Here is an 18,232-nt window from a genome sequence, read left to right on the forward strand (position 1 = left end):
CTACATTTATTTGTACAATTTATTTTTATTTCAGGATTCTTTGATGAAAAGAAAGTTCAAAAGAACAGCATTTATCTGAAAAGTTTGGGGTCAGTAAGATTATTATTTTATTTTTTCATAAAGGATGAATTAAATTGATCAAAAGTGACAGTAAATAAATGTATAATGTTATAAAAGATTCAAATAAATGCAAATAAATGATGATCTATTCATCGAAGAATCCTGAATTTTTTTTGTACACAACTATTTTCAACACTGATATTAATAATGAATGTTTCTTGAGCATCAGATCATCATATTATCCTGATTTCTGAAGAATCATGTGACACTGAAGACTGGAGTAATGATGCTGGAAATTCAGCTTTGATCACAGGAATAAATTACACTTTACTATTTATTAAAATAGAAAACAGTCATTTTAAATTGTCATAATATTTCACAATATTACAGTTTTTTGTTGTATTTTTAATCAAATAAATGCAGCCTTGGTGAGCAGAAGACACTTCTTTTAAAAACATTTCCAATCCAAAGCTTTTGACTGGTGGTGTGGTAAAAATAAATGTGCCCGCAGTTGAAGAAACACTCGTCACTTGTGTGCCTTCTCACCTGGATCCGGCCGGGCACCAGACTGTCAGCGGTGGCGAAGATGAGCTGTTTGGCACTGGCACTCTCCGGTGAGGATGCCAGGATGAACTGCTGCTTGGGAACAGCGTTCGAGTCCAGCGCCGTCACTATCTGAATCTTCTGACCCGTCTGCTGGTCAGTGACTATCTGTGGGAGAGAAAGTGTGTGTGTGTGAGTGTGTCATCATCTATGATAAAGCATGCATGTGTGTGTGTGTGTGTGTGTGTGTGTGTGTGAGTGTGCATGTGTGTGTGCGTGTGAGTGAGTGAGTGAGTAGTGTACTTTAGTGTAGTGTGTGTGCATGCATGTGTGTGTGCGTGTGTGTGTGTTTGTAGTGTACTGTACTGTAGTGTGTGTGCATGCATGTGTGTGCGCACGTGTGTGTGTGTGTGTGTGTGTGTGTGTGTGTAGTGTACTGTACTCTAGTGTAGTGTGTGTGTGTACTCTAGTGTAGTGTAGTGTAGTGTGTGTGTGTGTGTGTGTGTTTGTGTGCGTGTGTGTGTGTGTGTGTGTGTGTGTGTGTGTGAGTGAGTATGTGTGTGTGTGTAGTGTACTGTAGTGTAGTGTGTGTGCATGCATGCGTGTGTGTGTGTGTGTGTGTGTGTGTAGTGTACTGTAGTGTAGTGTGCATGCATGCGTGTGTGTGTGTGTGTGTGTGTGTGTGTGTGTAGTGTACTGTAGTGTAGTGTGCATGCATGTGTGTGTGTGTGTGTGTGTGTGTGTAGTGTACTGTGTGTGCATGCATGTGTGTGCGCGCACGTGTGTGTGTGTGTGTGTGTGTAGTGTACTGTACTCTACTGTAGTGTGGTGTGTGTGTGTGTGTGTGTGGGTGTGTAGTGTACTGTACTGTACTGTACTGTAGTGTGCATGCATGCATGTGCGTGCTTGTGTGTGTGTGTGTGTGTGTGTGTGTGTGTAGTGTAGTGTAGTGTACTGTAGTGTAGTGTAGTGTGCATGCATGCATGTGCGTGCGTGTGTGCGTGCGTGTGTGTGTGTGTGTGTGTGTAGTGTACTGTAGTGTGTGCGCGCATGCGTGTGTGTGTGTGTGTGTGTGTGTGTGTGTGTGTGTGAGTGAGTGAGTGTACCTGTATTCTCTGCGGGGTCGTGATGGAGGGGTCAGTGGAGATGATCTGAATGCGCTGAGGAGAGTTGCTCATCACTGAGCTGTCTGACGGAGACGACTGTACCTGTAACACACACACACACACACACACACACACACACACACACATTATATATACTTTATTTGATTCCACATTACAAGTAAAATTTCATTAGGAATCAAATTTTTTTAATAATCCAACAGATAAAAACAGATCAGCACATTGTTATGGATTATACAGTTCTAAGGGTAGCATCGCCTTCACACACACACACACACACACACACACACACACACCATCTGAGAGTCAAAGGCAGTCAGGGCCGGATTAACCATTAGGGCAACTGGGCAATTGCCCAGGGGCCCAGGACATCTAAGGGGCCCTGGGCACCGTCAAATATTATGATTAAAATGTCTCCACGATCTGTTTTTGAAGAAATGTCGTAGGATGGTGCATTCTATCAGTTTGCCGTTCTGGCGCCTCCGTCTCAACATACTGTACAGCGCGACGTATATTCACAGGAAATGCAGAGGAACGGGACACTGTAGTTCATAAAAATTAATTATTTGCATGTGCTTTAAAGCCTTGCCGGTTAAACATGTCATTCGCTGCTGATGCACTGTTCTAATGGGCGCTTTTCTGAGCGCAAACACCCGACGCGCACATGCACTAAAAGCCTGTCTAACAGCGTCTGTTACTGGACTAAGTTATCTTTCGAGTCTTATTGCTCTAATACTGTTAAATACACACAAGGTTTACATAAACAAAGTTGGTTATGTCTAAAGTGAAAGAACAGTAGAAAAAAAGAAGAAAAAAAATCTGCTTGTCAAATGCGTGTATATTAGACTCGTCGCGGGCAGATCTTAAAGTGACAGTAGCCCTAATAGTAAACATGCTGCCGCTTGTCCTTAAAGGGATAGTTACCCACAAATAAACATTATGTCATTATTTACTCACTCTCTAATGTTGTTCCATACATGTATTAATTTCTTTCTTGTGCTGAACCCAAAAGAAGATATTTTGAGGAGTGTGGCTAACCGGGCGGTTGCTGGTCCCCATTGACCATAAAACCTATTATGGAAGTCACTGGGGTACATCAACTGTTTGGTTACCCACATTCTTCCAAATAACTTTTATTTTCAACAGAAGAGGGAGACTTATTTGGGTTTGAAACGGCTTGAGAGAGTAGGCTAAATGATGACAATTAAAAATGTCCCTGTTAATAAAACAACAAAATACAAAGAGCAAATCCCTCACTCTTGACTGAGAACTTTAATAGTAGCTTTAATTAGAATCAATGTACAATTTATACAGTGAAGTCTATGTTGTGTTTTATTTTCATATTTCATATCATTTAATGACTTTCTTCAATGCTGTTAAATACACATACTGTAGCTGAAAAAATAAATATGTTTATTTCATTTGTATATTAAGTTAAGAAGGGGGGGGGGGGGGGGGGGGGGGGTTTGGGTCCTACAAGTCATTGTGCCCAGGGGCCTCTGAACTCTTAATCTGGCCCTGAAGGCAGTGTGTTTCCATGGTAACTAAGTGGTTCAACAAAGAGCCCAACAAAACAATTGACACATAAAACCTATTTTCATAAGCTTGCTAAATTAAAGGCATTCATACAAGACAGTCTGAGCAATGAGAATGAAACATTCCCCACTGTCCTCATGATAAGATGAACGGCTCAAACGTGTACATTACTGGCATCTGTCAACCACTGTTGTTCACTGCAGTGAGTGAGCCGCACAAAATCACTTTCCAGAAAATTTTTGAAATGGTACAAATAAATCTCTAATGTTAATTATATGGTCATGGCCAGGGCCGGATTAACCATTAGGGCAACTGGGCAATTGCCCAGGGGCCCAGGACATCTAAGGGGCCCTGGGCACCGTCAAATATTATGTCAAATATTATGATTAAAATGTCTCCACAATCTGCTTTTGAAGAAATGTAGGATCGTGCATTCTATCAGTTTGCCGTTCTGGCGCCTCCGTCTCAACACTGTACAGCGCGACGTATATTCACATGAAATGCAGAGGAACGGGACACTGTAGTTTATAAAAATTAATTATTTGCATACAAAGCCTTGCCGGTTAAACATGTCATTCGCTGCTGATGCACTGTTCTAATGGGCGCTTTTCTGAGCGCAAACACCCGACGCGCACATGCACTAAACGCCTGTCTAACAGCGCCTGTTACTGGACTAAGTTATCTTTCGAGTCTTATTGCTCTAATACTGTCAATACACACAAGGTTTACATAAACAAAGTTGGTTATGTCTAAAGTGAAAGAACAGTAGAAAAAAAATAAGAAAAAAATCTGTTTGTCAAATGCGTGTATATTAGACTCGTTGCGCGCAGATCTTAAAGTGACAGTAGCCCTAATAGTAAACATGATGCCGTTTGTCCTTAAAGGGATAGTTACCCAAAAATAAAAATGATGTCATTATTTACTCACTCACTAATGTTGTTCCATACATGTATTAATTTCTTTCTTGTGCTGAACACAAAAGAAGATATTTTGAGGAGTGTGGCTAACCGGGCGGTTGCTGGTCCCCATTGACCATAGTAGGGAAAAAACTATTATGGAAGTCACTGGGGTACATCAACTGTTTGGTTACCCACATTCTTCCAAATAACTTTTATTTACAACAGAAGAGGGAGATTTATTTGGGTTTGAAACGGCTTGAGAGAGTAGGCTAAATGATGACAATTAAAAATTTCCCTGTTAATAAAACAACAAAATACAAAGAGCAAATCCCTCACTCTTGACTGAGAACTTTAATAGTAGCTTTAATAAGAATCAATGTACAATTTATTCAGTGAAGTCTATGTTGTTTTATTTTCATATTTCATATCATTTAATGACTTTCTTCAATGCTGTTAAATACACATACTGTAGCTGAAAAAATAAATATGTTTATTTCATTTGTATATTAAGTTAAGAAGGGGGGGGTCCTACAAGTCATTGTGCCCAGGGGCCTCTGAACTCTTAATCCGGCCCTGGTCATGGCTCGTCTTGAGAACCGAAGACAGTGTGACGGTGGTCGTAGGAGAATCCCTGCAGGACTGAGAGTCCAATCTGCTGACACTGCCAGAAATTCATCAGAGGACAATTCTGATCGCAGCGCTCATTAATCGGCTGCCGGTGAACACGTCAAACTAGCGATCAAAGACTTTTTAGCCAAGCAATCAGAGGAATCTTTTAGGATTTTCTAAATCTGTCTCAGACGACCAAATCATGGCCAAAATCGCACAGTGTGCACCGGCTTAAAGGTTGTATCAGCGATTTCAGGCCCACACATAAATGATCACATTCATCTAATCTCTCCTAACGATCCGCGAGCTGCGCGCTCCATAAGCAAACTGTCAAACCACCGCGTCTCTGTAGGCAGCCGAGGCTCTGAGATCTGCACACAAAAACAAATGGTTTCACCAACCACTCAAAACCAAAATAAACAGTGTTCCAACCAATCACAGACAGCGGCGGGTGTTGTGAGGTTTTGCGCTCGTGCACGGTGACGACTGCACGCGAAGTCGGAGCTGAAGAAGAAGCCAGCGTCTATCAACAAGAGAAACTGAACATTGTTTAGGAGGAGGATTAGGGCGAGGGAATACCATCGTGTTTATTCCAAGACACGTATAGTTATCGGGAAGGCTTTTGAACGGTGGAAAGAAATTAAAGTAAAAACTTTTTTTTTTTTTTTTTTTTTAAAGCTACACTGTGTGATTTTTACCCCCATCTAGCGGTGAAAAGGTATATGAACATCCAGTGAATATTAGTTTCTGTTCCTCTCAATTCCGATTTCGTTTTAACTCCTACGGTGGCCAATGTAGTCCAAGATTAACATGGCTTCCAGTTCGACCTCGTCCATGAGTATTCCTTCAAGTGATGAGGTTACTTTAGAAAACTATTATAATTTGCAGTAATTTAATTTGTCAGTTAACATATAGGTTATGACATCTATGTAAAATGAATAATAGTTTTATGTTTTCGTTATTTTTTTTACCATTTCATTGCTAACATCAGCTATCAGGTTCCCAGACGAATGCAATCTTAGTAAAGCAACTTTTATCAGTGCTATCGTTATTCTGTATATTGTATGACATCACTAGCGTAAGGCAACGTTTACATTGTAGGCTATATCATTTTCTCCGTGAGCAGAGATCAGCTGATGTGACGGAGGTGCGAGGGAGAGAGGGAGAGGGAGAGGGAGAGGGAAAGGAAAAAATAAAAACAGGGCCGGTGCCAGTGAATTGCGGAGACGCGAAAGGCGAAGCTTGAATTAACGGGTATGTCCCTCTTTGGCTAATGTACTTTCAAGATGGAGGGCCAACATGGCGACCGACATTCGAACCCCTCACACGTATGTATTTTCAATGGCATATTATACACTCACGAGAATACTTTATTACTTGAACGAAGTAAATATACATTAATGAGCACATATATTTTTGAAAGAACTAAGTGTTTTTAGCTAAGAATAAACTAAAAAAGTTACACAGTGTAGCTTTAATCGGACGCCTAGGTGTCACTGTTTCTTCTGGACGGGTGAGTCGCTGCTAGCGCTGACTTGTTTGGATGTGAACTGTGAGTGAAAATATCCTTTTTTGAAATAATATGAGTGAAGCTCGACTAAACTTGGGTAGCTCTAGCTTAGAAATGCGCGTGCATGATCGTTTTTTTTCACGATGCACGAAACGGGAGGGAGGGACGAGCTAACTTGGTTTATTTGAGATCTCGCTTCAAACACAAACAGAAGTGAAGTCTCCCACAATCGCTGACACAACCTTTAAGGCAGTAGACAGACATATCCCTGACTATATTTAACCCTTTATGGTACAGAGTTGCCATATATGGAAACAATTCATTTCTACTAATTTCCTTGCTATTCAGAAAAAGTACAATATATTGCACAGCACTATGGGAAATAAAAGGGCAGGCCTTAGTGTAGCCAATGATGTGCTGTTTTTAAGTCACATGACATTTGAATGTCCCACTTTCCCACTATCACCCTCACACCGGTTGAAGTGCTCCAGAAATTACTCTATTAACCTCATTTCTAATAAACCTCCCTTCTCATGGGAGTTTTTTTTTTTTTTGCAGCATCTTTGATAAGTAAATTAGATATTTTTATTCACAAATCCACTTTGCCTAACATAGTTTTGCTGTAAATTGAGAAGATATCCATGTTTCCACATGGCAACGCTGTACCACAGTGGAATTGCTGTAATGTATTTAGATAGTAGCATCAACAATATGATTGCAGTTATTTATTTATTTGAAATGTTTATTGTAGTCTAGTTGTATTCATGTATAAATAACAAACTGGTTTCTTCTTTTCAGAATATTAAAAGAGCAATATATTTTACGTAAAGGCCAATAGGAAGAGTGTAAAGATGAGTCCAAATAATAGGGATCTACTTATTTTTGGTTTGCATGAAATCCAAATATAAATCTGTCAATTTCTAAAGGAGATGAGCATTTAAATAGAGAAGAAAATAATAATTTTGTAGAAAAAAATTATACTTTTTTGACAATTTTCCATTGTGGTACAGCGTTGCCATATAGCAATGTTTCCCTAAGTACCCTCACAAAAATCTTTATTTGTTTATTTTTTATATTTTTTTATTTGTACGATTGAAGCTATTTCATGTATTAAAACTTATTTGAACAATTATTTCATAGTTAGAACATAATGCATACCATAGACACAAAACTATTATATTCAAAACTACTTCTTTGGTTTCACTATTTCTTAAAGTGCCTCTTTTATACTTTTTTTCTGATATTACCTTTCACGTATGGCGTAAAAGCGGTTTATGAATGTAAAAAGTCTACAAAATCTCAAAGTGCATGACAGATGGAGTGATTTTCATCCACACAAAAAAAACTATTCTGAATTGCCTGAATGATTCGTCAGTAATTCAAATCTTATTCCTTATTCCAATTCCTGCTCGAACCTGCGTACGTTTGTAACTAATTTGCATAATTACAGCCTCTGGTCTTGATTGGCTGATCTGAAAAAACGTCTCTTAGCTCCGCCCTCAAACACTGTAGTGTATCTGAGACTGGAAGAGTTTGATTCGTGTTGTTCATGTCGAGAAGACGCTCTTCCTCTATAGTGCTTTTAGAACTTAGTGTTGACTTTTACACCATAAACCATGACATTTTCTTGGATAGGCTCGAGAATTATGTTGCATTTGTGGGCAGACATTGGCATGGTTTAAGTCCTACCTATCCCATCACAACTGGTTTGTTAGTGACGAGATGTCAGACCAAACACAAGTATGAGTGCCACAGGGCTCTGTATTCGGTCCTATACTTTTCTCCTTGTATGTGCTTTAGTGAAGGACATTTTTAATCAATCATAACTAACATTAATTTTTTCTTGCAGGATTAACATTTATATGCTTTTGAAAACTAAATGAATTCTGACAATATAGGTATTAGTTACTGAAAACAAGACCGTTGTCTAAGATTACTGTAATTCACCATTACTATAAGCAGGGTTCCCACACCTCGGTTAACCTGAAGTTCAAGGACTTTCCAGGTCCAATACCCTCAAATGCAAGCACTGAACCCTCTGGTCCTCTTCATTTAGGGGTCACACTCAACTCGACTTCGAAAAGTGACCGAAGCCTTGAAATGTAACTTCTTTTGATTTCCCCAGGAAAACCAATGCAATATATTTTTGTTCAATAATATTTTTTGATTATTATGTAGAATTTTGAAGGGATTTTATGATAGTATGCAATATTTCTAACATTTTATGAGCTATTTTTTCCCATTAGAACTAATATATATATATTTTTTATAGATCTTTGATTCAGGTCTTCAAAGTCTGGTTCAGGTCTCAGGAGCATAAACTTTATTGAGCAGTCGAACAAAGTGAGATGCCTGCCGTTCATCTGAACTTACAATGGGGTCTGCACTCATGTCTTATACCTTTTTCTTATCGTTGGGGTCCAATTAGCGTTTACATAGTTATCTTTTTCTTTTTGCCCCTCCTCGTCACTTCGCCACGATTAGAAACACCTGCATCGATGTCTTATTTTTATTGGTGGCGAGTCCTTGCGCATGCGCTTTTTTAAAAATGACTTCATATATGGTTTTTAGGTACTTTTCCTGGCTTGTTTTCTCACAACCTTTGACCCATACTCGTAGGCCTAGTTTTCTTCTAACATTACAGCATTTATTTGGCCCCATGTATGAGACAGGTGAAATTCTCCAACTATAGCTCCCTATATAAAGGCTAGGATGGCTTGATAGTGAGTAAATCATGGGCTAACTTTCATTTTAAAGTGAACTACTCCTTTAACGTAACGCGTAAATGCCCGTAACTTACATAAATCAAGCAAATCAAGTGTTGGTAAAATAACACATTAGCGGACTTCAGTCAAACTTAGTGCACAAAAAAATTAAAGAACTTGTATCTATTATGGTTTCAAAAACTTTCCAGGGCCTTGAATTTTTTTTTTCTTTCAGATTCACAAACTTTCAAGAATTTCAAGGACCCGTGGGAACCCTGTATAAGTTCAATAAATAAACTTTTCAAATGGTTAAAATTTTAGCAGTAAGAGTGCTTACTAGAGCCAACAAATACGATTATATCAAGCCAATTTTACCATCACTTCATTTTAAAATTCTTCTCATAAACATAAGCGTCAGGTTTGGGTGAAGGGATGAGGCGAGGACTCAAGATGCAGAACAACAGGCTTTTATTTGTTATAAAAAAATTACAAAAACTACCCCGTGGGGTAAAACAGGACCGGAGACGACATGGCTTCAGGGATCACGACACAAGGAATGCATGACAACGAACTGGCACAGGACTGCAAACACAAGGAGAGTAAATAGGGCAGCAAGCAAAGCAGGTACGCAGGTAATTAGTCAATAATCAGATAACAAGAAGGGCACGGTAGACAATCGAGGTTATGCGTGTGACGTCACTTACACACACTGAGTGGCAGAAACACTGAGTGGCGACATTGGTTTTCTGTGTGAATGCTGTGAAAAACACACAAAACACATCTCAAACGGGAAAGAGCTTAACTAGATTAAAATATTAGGTATATATGATAGGTATATTTTTGCAGACTGCCGAAAACTAAAGAACAGAGAAGCAAATGGGAGAAACAACTGGACTCCAGGGAGCGAAAGGTGGATTGCAGCTTTCATTTTGTCTCAATATGCTGAATTTTGGGTCAAATTGATACCTTATATATTGCATTGTTATATATTCAGGGATTAAAGCAAAAAAAAATCTTTTGACTGAACATTTTTCCATGGCCAAACCCCGTTCACAGCCTGTCACACAGGAGTATAGTGAGTACATGGCATGCATTACCTTCACAAATGAAATACTCAAAGAACATTTGCATGCAAGGCTATTTTGAACTGCGCTTCTATTATTTACACACTTTTATGAAATGTCAATGTTTTCAATCTAATGCTTTTAAAAGACTTGACTCTTTGTGATGTAGTCATACAAATAATAAAATATTTGCATACATTTAACACAAGTTTTTATTTCTCAAATAATAAAAGCCAACAGAGCCTTTGCTGCAAAGCTAAATATCACAAACTATATTTTAACCTATTTAAGCCATTATGAATAAATAATATAATGTTATTTTTTATATAAAAAGTGAACAGCATGAGCATGGCCGTACACAGGGTTTTATAAGAGGTCCTTGCTAAAGGGATCTTGCTAGGGGGGTTCGGGGGCATGTTGCAAGTTGCGCAAACACAGACAAGCGGAGTGATACAAACAGTGAAGTCTCCCAGTGCTTACTGGTGAAATATAACATATTCGAGGGCCATACAAATATTAATATTTATACAATACTACTATTATGGAATTATATTTAATAGGTGCTTGTGTTGTTAACGGAGTTCTCCTTTAATAGATCCTAGAATATTTCACATAGAAGTAGGCCTAGATCCCTTTTCTAGAAAACGTTTCCTAGAACTGTTCGAGACTCTTGAATGGCATCTATGCTAGCATCTCTCTCTCTCTCTCTCTCTCTCTCTCTCTCTCTCTCTCTCTCTCTCTCTCTCTCTCTCTCTCTCTCTCTCTCTCTCTCATCACTCACCTCTGAAACCTGCTCATTGGTCAACATCTGCTGAGCCAGCACCTCCATGTTGGTTGTCATGGTCATGTGAGGTCATTAGAAGTGTCTGATTGGACCAGTTCTGCATCTGCCAACAACACCTCCACCTATGTGCCAATCAAATATTGATTATGAAGCATAGCCGAGCCAATATGTGACCCTGGATCACGAGTCGCACGGGTATATCTGTGGCAATATCCAACAATACATTGTATGGGTCAAAATTATAGATTTTTCTTTTATGCCAAAAATTATCAGGATATTAAGATCATGTTCCATGAAGATATTTAGTAAATGTCCTGCCGTAAATATATAAAACATGTATTTTTGTGAGTGAATGCAGCACAATCGTGAACATAATTAAATGCACAACTTTAAAGGAGATTTTCTCAATGTTTCGATTTTTCTGAATCCTCAGATTCCAGATTTTCAATAGTTGTATCTCTCAGTCAAATATTGTTCTATCCTAACAAACCATAGCTTATTTATTCAGCTTTCAATTTCAAAAAAGGTTACCCATATGACTGGTTTTGTGGGCCAGGGTCACATATGTTTCGCAAGCACAACATAATATCCAATACTTGAAAAATAGACAGTCAATGCATTTTTCTGAAAGATTGTATAGCTGGTTTGATCTAGGCAGGGAAAAAGAAACTTTAGTCAAATAGTTCACATTTTTAATTCCAGCACAGATATACTCTCAACGTCCACGAACGAAGAAAACGCGTGTGTATCAGTATCAGAATATTAGATCCGTGCATTGTTTCTTAAAGTGACAGCAGCCTAATATTCCTGCGGCCTGTGTTTTTAATTCTGAAAAAAAAATAAATAAATCTGAATATCTTAAAAAAATTAAATAAAAAATTATTTAAAAAAAAATATTCAGTCACTGCTCTTCACTGAATAACTTTTGTAACTTTAATAACGATTCATCTATATATTTAATTTATACAGTGAATTATTCAATTTCTCTACCTAATCTGAACTGTTGTACCTAAAGATCAGTGTTTATTACATTTTCATCTTTGTTCTATGTAGTTTATCTGTGCTTTTGCTTGTAGTTTGATTATTTGTTCTTATTTGATTAAAAGTAGTTTATAAAATTTTGCGGGAAAAGAAATGGTCAGATAAATGTTATTTACCTTTCTTCTTTTTTTTTCTGCTTCCATACAACTGATCATATTTTACTGTTCATATTTTACTGATCATATTTCAACTGATCATATTTTATTTGACAGTTAAGCACGTTGACCCAGAAAAGCACTATATATAAATGTAAGATATTATTATTACATGCAGTCATTGCCTACATTATCTAGAAACCATGTTGTATTTAGAATGTTGTTGGATGACAAAAAAAGCTGATTTTTTTAATCAATGAAATGTTAATTCTGGATAAAATCTTTAATGTAAGTGTATAAATACAAAACCTTATTTCTTTGTATTTAAAAGTGACGTTGATGTTTTCAGTCATTTTTTATTCAATTATTTGTCTGACTTGCTTTAAGTTGTCTCCTTCTACACTTACAAATGTCATTATAAATGTATATTTCGTTTATGTATGTTTAATAAAAAAAAAGCAGCACCCTACCGCCTCATAGCGGAAGTCATGCTCAAAACACAAAACAAAATGGCGGTTCTGACTGGCGCAAGGCCAAGAATAAACCCACAACATAAAGGCTTGGTTTAACGTCCGTTAAAAGAATGAATACTCAAAACATTCGTTATTCCTCATGGCAGCAAAATTAATGTAAAATCAGACAAATCGACAAAAATTAGTGAACACTGAGGGAAATCCTCCCACTGAAGGACCCGCGGTGGCAAAGGTAAAAGGGTCGAGTTCATATGTTAGCACTCATGCTAACCAGCTAATACTTCAAATGTATTAACCATATCAAAATAATTGATTTAATTATACGTTAACGTTACGTGTATACAGCAGCTGCTGTAGAATAAGTGCAATATACCGGGCGATCTAAAGCATACTGTGCTCGGGTTGGGCTTTTATCGTTAAATAAAGCCACCAGCTCGCTTGTTGACAGCTCGGGTGAGTTTAGAGAACAGCTCAGGCCTGTTTCTCTGCAGCCACACAAGCTGCACAAATGGGGTTATTATTATTTTTTCACGCGAACGTTTTGACCAACCATTTTGCGACATGCAGAAATTAAAAGCTGCTTACCTGTGATATGAACAGACGTGTTTTTTTATGCCCTCGCGTTTATTGCACATTATTTGTTATTGTTTTTACTCCAGTGAAAGGTCATAGTTCGTGACCCCGTCTGCCAGCGTGCGAGAGTTTCTTCTTCTCGGGCGCGTTCACGTGCGTCTGGGAGCAAGGCGCCGCTGACGTCATCGTGTCTGTCTTCAACACGAGCGGGGATTGGTTGCTTGTTTAGACACTTTATTCACAAAGATTTGACGTTAGATAAAAAAAATTTTTATACCTGCGGCAATCCTAAGTTAATTATGGGCATCGGTTTTTCTTTTAATGCTTCTTGGTAAAAAACAAACGGGCTTCTTGACCTTCATAAACATTAATTGTCATTGCACTATTTCTTTCTGCCTACACACAACAGTAATAAATGATAACATTGAATCTTATGTTTAAAAATCATAATTAATATATTTCTTGTTTTGTGTCAAATTTGTCATTCCACCTGTAGATCTTGATTTAGAACCGTAGCATGTAAAACAATTTTTTTTATGGCAAGAAAGAATAATGAGAGGTATTAATGCAAGTTTATGAAATAAATGTTTTAAAATTGTTTTAAATACTTCCACGCATGACGAAACTTAATGTATAGTTGCCATAACACTATATATATATTAAAAAATTGCAGAAATGTTTTAATTTTTTTGGAAGATATCACTGAACATTTATTTTACCATAGCAAAAGTAAAAAGTTTTTTCTTGTGTTAATATTTCATGTTTTATTAATTTTTTTTTAATTATTTTAATGATTTTTTAATCTGTTATTTAACAGTTGAGATAGTTATTTAATTCTGATCTAACCAGCATTATAATTTTTTATTAAACCCGAGTTGCACAGACGGGGCATGTTGTCACACTGCGTTACAATGAGTCTCTATTAGAAATATGACTTTTATCAATTCTATTGAGAAACCATGAGAATAAGGTGAATAAAGACTGAGAGTCAATGTTCAGTAATTATTAATTATTATGTTTTGAACTATGCTGTATATAGCTGTGTTTTTGTGGTGTGTTTGTTTCAAACTCAAAAATTATTTTATTTTTAATTATTAAAAAATGCCATTATTTTATATGAAAAAGTTAATTATCTTATTGTATTGACAAAATATTGTAGGTTGTCTTGTATATATTTTTTTGATTAGATCAGATAACATATTAATCCATCATATGTTCATGTTATAATGTACCCCGCCTATGGGGCATGTTGTCACACTTCACTTCCATTATTTCGGGGTAAATAAAGAAACAAGTATACACTGTATTAATGAAACAAAACCATAAATTGTACTAAATGTGGGAAACAATAAATTCTCTGAACCCCAAAGTGTATTTACACAAAAGTGTTGTGCCCTATTGTTTTACAGTCTATGGTTGTGCCCCGCTAACGCATGATGTCAGACTTGCCCAGAAAATACATTGTTGAAGTGACATTTTTGGAAAAATATTGACACATTTATTGATGAATAAGGTGTATCTATAACTTTTCAAGGCATTATTTTAGGATATCTGACCCTAAACACAATGTTTGCTTTGTTATAAATATAATTGATCTTCTTTGCCAATTTTATATCCACAAATGTAAGTTCATCAACAACAAACCACTGTTTCTTCTCTCTTTTTTAAAAAGAATTTAAGAAGTATCTCAACACCTTTTCATCTTCAGTAAATAAGCACGTCGAACGACTTCAATTTGCATTGACTTTAATTTGTACACTATAATTAATATATAAATGAATGTCTTTCATGTTTCATATTCTGTTTCTCTGTCTTCAGCTTTTATTTTTTGGTCTTTAACAAATTGTTAACTTTTTTTCCTTCTGTAACATATTGCTGATATATTTTGTGTACTGTATTCAAAATTATATGAACATGTCATCTCTGTAATTTGTGCATTGATGAATAATAATAAAAAATGGTTGAAGTGAATAAAATATTGTCACGGTGCTGTGGGTGTAAGTAAAGTGTAATGGAGTAAAAAAAACATAGATGTCATAACCTATATGACATCTATGTCATATAGGTTACCTACACTGTGTGATTTTTACCCCCATCTAGCGGTGAAAAGGTATATGACCATCCATTGAATATTAGTTTCGGTTCCTCTCAATTCCGATTTCGTTTTAACTCCTACGGTGGCCAATGTAGTCCAAGATTAACATGGCTTCCAGTTCGACCTCGTCCATGAGTATTCCTTCAAGTGATGAGGTTACTTTAGAAAACTATTATAATTTGCTGTAATTTAGTTTGTCAGTTAACATTTAGGTTATGACATCTATGTAAAATGAATAATAGTTTTATGTTTTCGTTATTTTTTTTACCATTTCATTGCTAACATCAGCTATCAGGTTCCCAGACGAATGCAATCTTAGTAAAGTAACTTTTATCAGTGCTAGCGTTATTCTGTATATTGTACGACATCACTAGCGTAAGGCAACGTTTACATTGTAGGCTATATCATTTTCTCCGTGAGCAGAGATCAGCTGATGTGACGGAGGGAGAGGGAAAGGAAAAAATAAAAACAGGGCCGGTGCCAGTGAATTGCGGAGACGCGAAAGGCAAAGCTTGAATTATCGGGTATGTCCCTCTTTGGCTAATGTACTTTCAAGATGGAGGGCCAACATGGCGACCGACATTCGAACCCCTCACCCGTATGTATTTTCAATGGCATATTATACACTCACGAGAATACTTTATTACTTGAACGAAGTAAATATACATTAATGAGCACATATATTTTTGAAAGAACTAAGTGTTTTTAGCTAAGAATAAACTAAAAAAGTTACACAGTGTAGCTTTAAGTTGTGTTTGTGCTATTCTGTCTAACGTTTTTTCCTGTAAAAATAAATTCTTCATGCCTTAAAATTACTTGAAAGTAACTCTACACCTTTGCCCAGATTCTTGAGAAAGTATAGATTCTTGAATATGAAATGAGCCCCGCCTCCACTCACTCTCGAGCTCAGAATACCTGTAGTAGAAATACTGGTTTATTTCAGCCATAAATGTTTGAACCAGAAGGAAGAAGTGTAAGAGTGAATGATACAGGCTCGTCTACAAGTGGCGTTTTGTGTATCGCTCTCTACAACATCGGACTCACGGTAATTAACATGATTAGCCTTTGGCTTCACTACGTTGTCGAACAGCTGATAATGTGTTGCTAATGTTACACAGCGGGTACATGATGGAGCTAAAGGCACGCCTTCAGAGAAATGTGCTTTTCACTCCCATAGTGTATGATTGCAGAAAAAATATATATTGACCCTGGACTACAAAACCAGTCACATGGGTAAATTTTTTCTAAATTTAGATTTATACATCATCTGAAAGCTGAACAAATAATCTTTCCATTGATGTGTGGTTTGTTTTGATAGGACAATATTTGGTCGAGACACAACTATTGTAAATCTGGAATCTAAGGGGCAAAAAAATGTAAACATTGAGAAAATCTCCTTTAAAGTTGTGCATTTATGTTCACGATTGTGCTGCACTCACTCACAAAAATACATGTTTTATATATTTACGGTAGGAGATTTACTAAATATCTTCATGGAACATGATCTTAATATCCTCATGATTTTTGGCATAAAAGAAAAATCTAAAGGCGTCGGGTCAAAGGTCACTAGTCAGGCGTCGGGTCAGAGGTCACTCGTCAGGCGCCGGGTCAAAGGTCACTAGTCAAGCGTCGGGTCAAAGGTCACTAGTCAGGCGTCGAGTCAGAGGTCACTCGTCAGGCGCCAGGTCAAAGGTCACTAGTCAAGCGTCGGGTCAAAGGTCACTAGTCAAGCGTCGGGTCTGAGGTCAGGCATCAGGTCAGAGGTCACTCGTCAGGCATCGGGTCAAAGGTCACTAGTCAGGCGTCGGGTCAGAGGTCACTCGTCAGGCGCCGGGTCAAAGGTCACTAGTCAAGCGTCGGGATTAAAGGTCACTAGTCAAGCGTCGGGTCTGAGGTCAGGCATCAGGTCAGAGGTCACTCGTCAGGCATCGGGTCAAAGGTCACTCGTCAGGCATCGGGTCAGAGGTCACTCGTCGGGTCAGAGGTCACTCGTCGGGTCTGAGGTCACTCGTCAGGCGTCAGGTCAGAGGTCACTCGTCAGGCATCGGGTCAAAGGTCACTCGTCAGGCATCGGGTCAGAGGTCACTCGTCGGGTCAGAGGTCACTCGTCGGGTCAGAGGTCACTCCTCAGGCGTCGGGTTAGAGGTCACTAGTCACGCGTCGGGTCAAAGGTCACTCATCATGTGTCGGGTCAAAGGTCACTCGTCAGGCATCGGGTCAGAGGTCACTAGTCACGCGTCGGGTCAAAGGTCACTCATCATGTGTCGGGTCAAAGGTCACTCGTCAGGCGCCGGGTCAAAGGTCACTCGTCAGGCGTCGGGTCAGAGGTCACTCATCCACCGGAGCTTGACTCGCCGTTACAAACGCATCGCTCCAGAAGGCCTCTAGTACCCCCTGGAGCCGTATCGTATGGATTACTTTTATGATGGATGCACTTTTTTCACTCCCATTATAAAGCTTGGAAGAGCCAGGATGTTTTTAGTATAACTCCGATTGTGTTCGGCAGAAAGAAGAATGCCATAAACACCGAGGATGGCTTGACGGTGAGTAAATTATGGGATGATTCTAATTTTTTGGGTGAACTATCCCTTTAACGTTACGCTCTTAAAATAAATTATTTTATTGGCATTGATGGTTCCATGAAGAACTTTTAACATCCATTGAATCTTTACATCGCATAGATTTCTTTACAGTCGAAAAAGATTCTTTAGATTACTAAAATGTTCTTCACACTAAGAAAAAATAGTAATGTTAACTGTTATATTAAAGGTTGTTTGGCCAGGTCTTCTATGGCATCGCTGTGAAAACCCCTTTTGGAGGCTTAACATTTAAGAGCGTACTCATTTTTATAAGTATAGCCTTGTAATGTATTGACAACTGTTAAAGAATAGAAAAAAAAATGTTTTAATGCAATTGTTTTTGGAGATTTTTTTTTGTTATTTTAAATTTTATTTACCTTTAAATTACTAGATTTGATCAATATATAATAAATAAATAGTTATATAAGCACATTCCTCACATTCTTTCAACTTAAATTCAAAATAACTCATGATTTCATGCATAAGCCTTTTAATTCAGCTCAAAATATCTTACATAGTGTGTCTTTGTCGACATCTTGTTA

General features: G+C 37.7%; 1 protein-coding gene across 2 annotated transcripts in view; it reads right to left on the bottom strand.

Annotated features, from left to right (window-relative positions):
- Nucleotides 1-13,215, bottom strand: part of nr2c2 (nuclear receptor subfamily 2, group C, member 2) — a 35,439-nt gene extending 22,224 nt beyond the window's left edge. The window contains exons 1-4 of one of the 2 annotated variants that reach the window (XM_079638361.1): nt 13,029-13,215; nt 10,832-10,956; nt 1,710-1,811; nt 607-771 (exon numbers count right to left, since the gene is read on the bottom strand). In XM_079638361.1, coding sequence (XP_079494487.1) covers nt 607-771; nt 1,710-1,811; nt 10,832-10,897 — 333 coding nt within the window. In that variant the 5' untranslated portion in view covers nt 10,898-10,956; nt 13,029-13,215. The remainder of the gene's footprint in view (nt 1-606; nt 772-1,709; nt 1,812-10,831; nt 10,957-13,028) is intronic. The other variant, XM_079638360.1, reaches the window with a different exon arrangement.
- Nucleotides 13,216-18,232: the final 5,017 nt, after the last annotated feature.

This window comes from Phoxinus phoxinus (genome assembly GCF_949152265.1).
Source record: "Phoxinus phoxinus genome assembly, chromosome: 15".
Classification (NCBI taxonomy): Eukaryota; Metazoa; Chordata; class Actinopteri; order Cypriniformes; family Leuciscidae; genus Phoxinus; species Phoxinus phoxinus.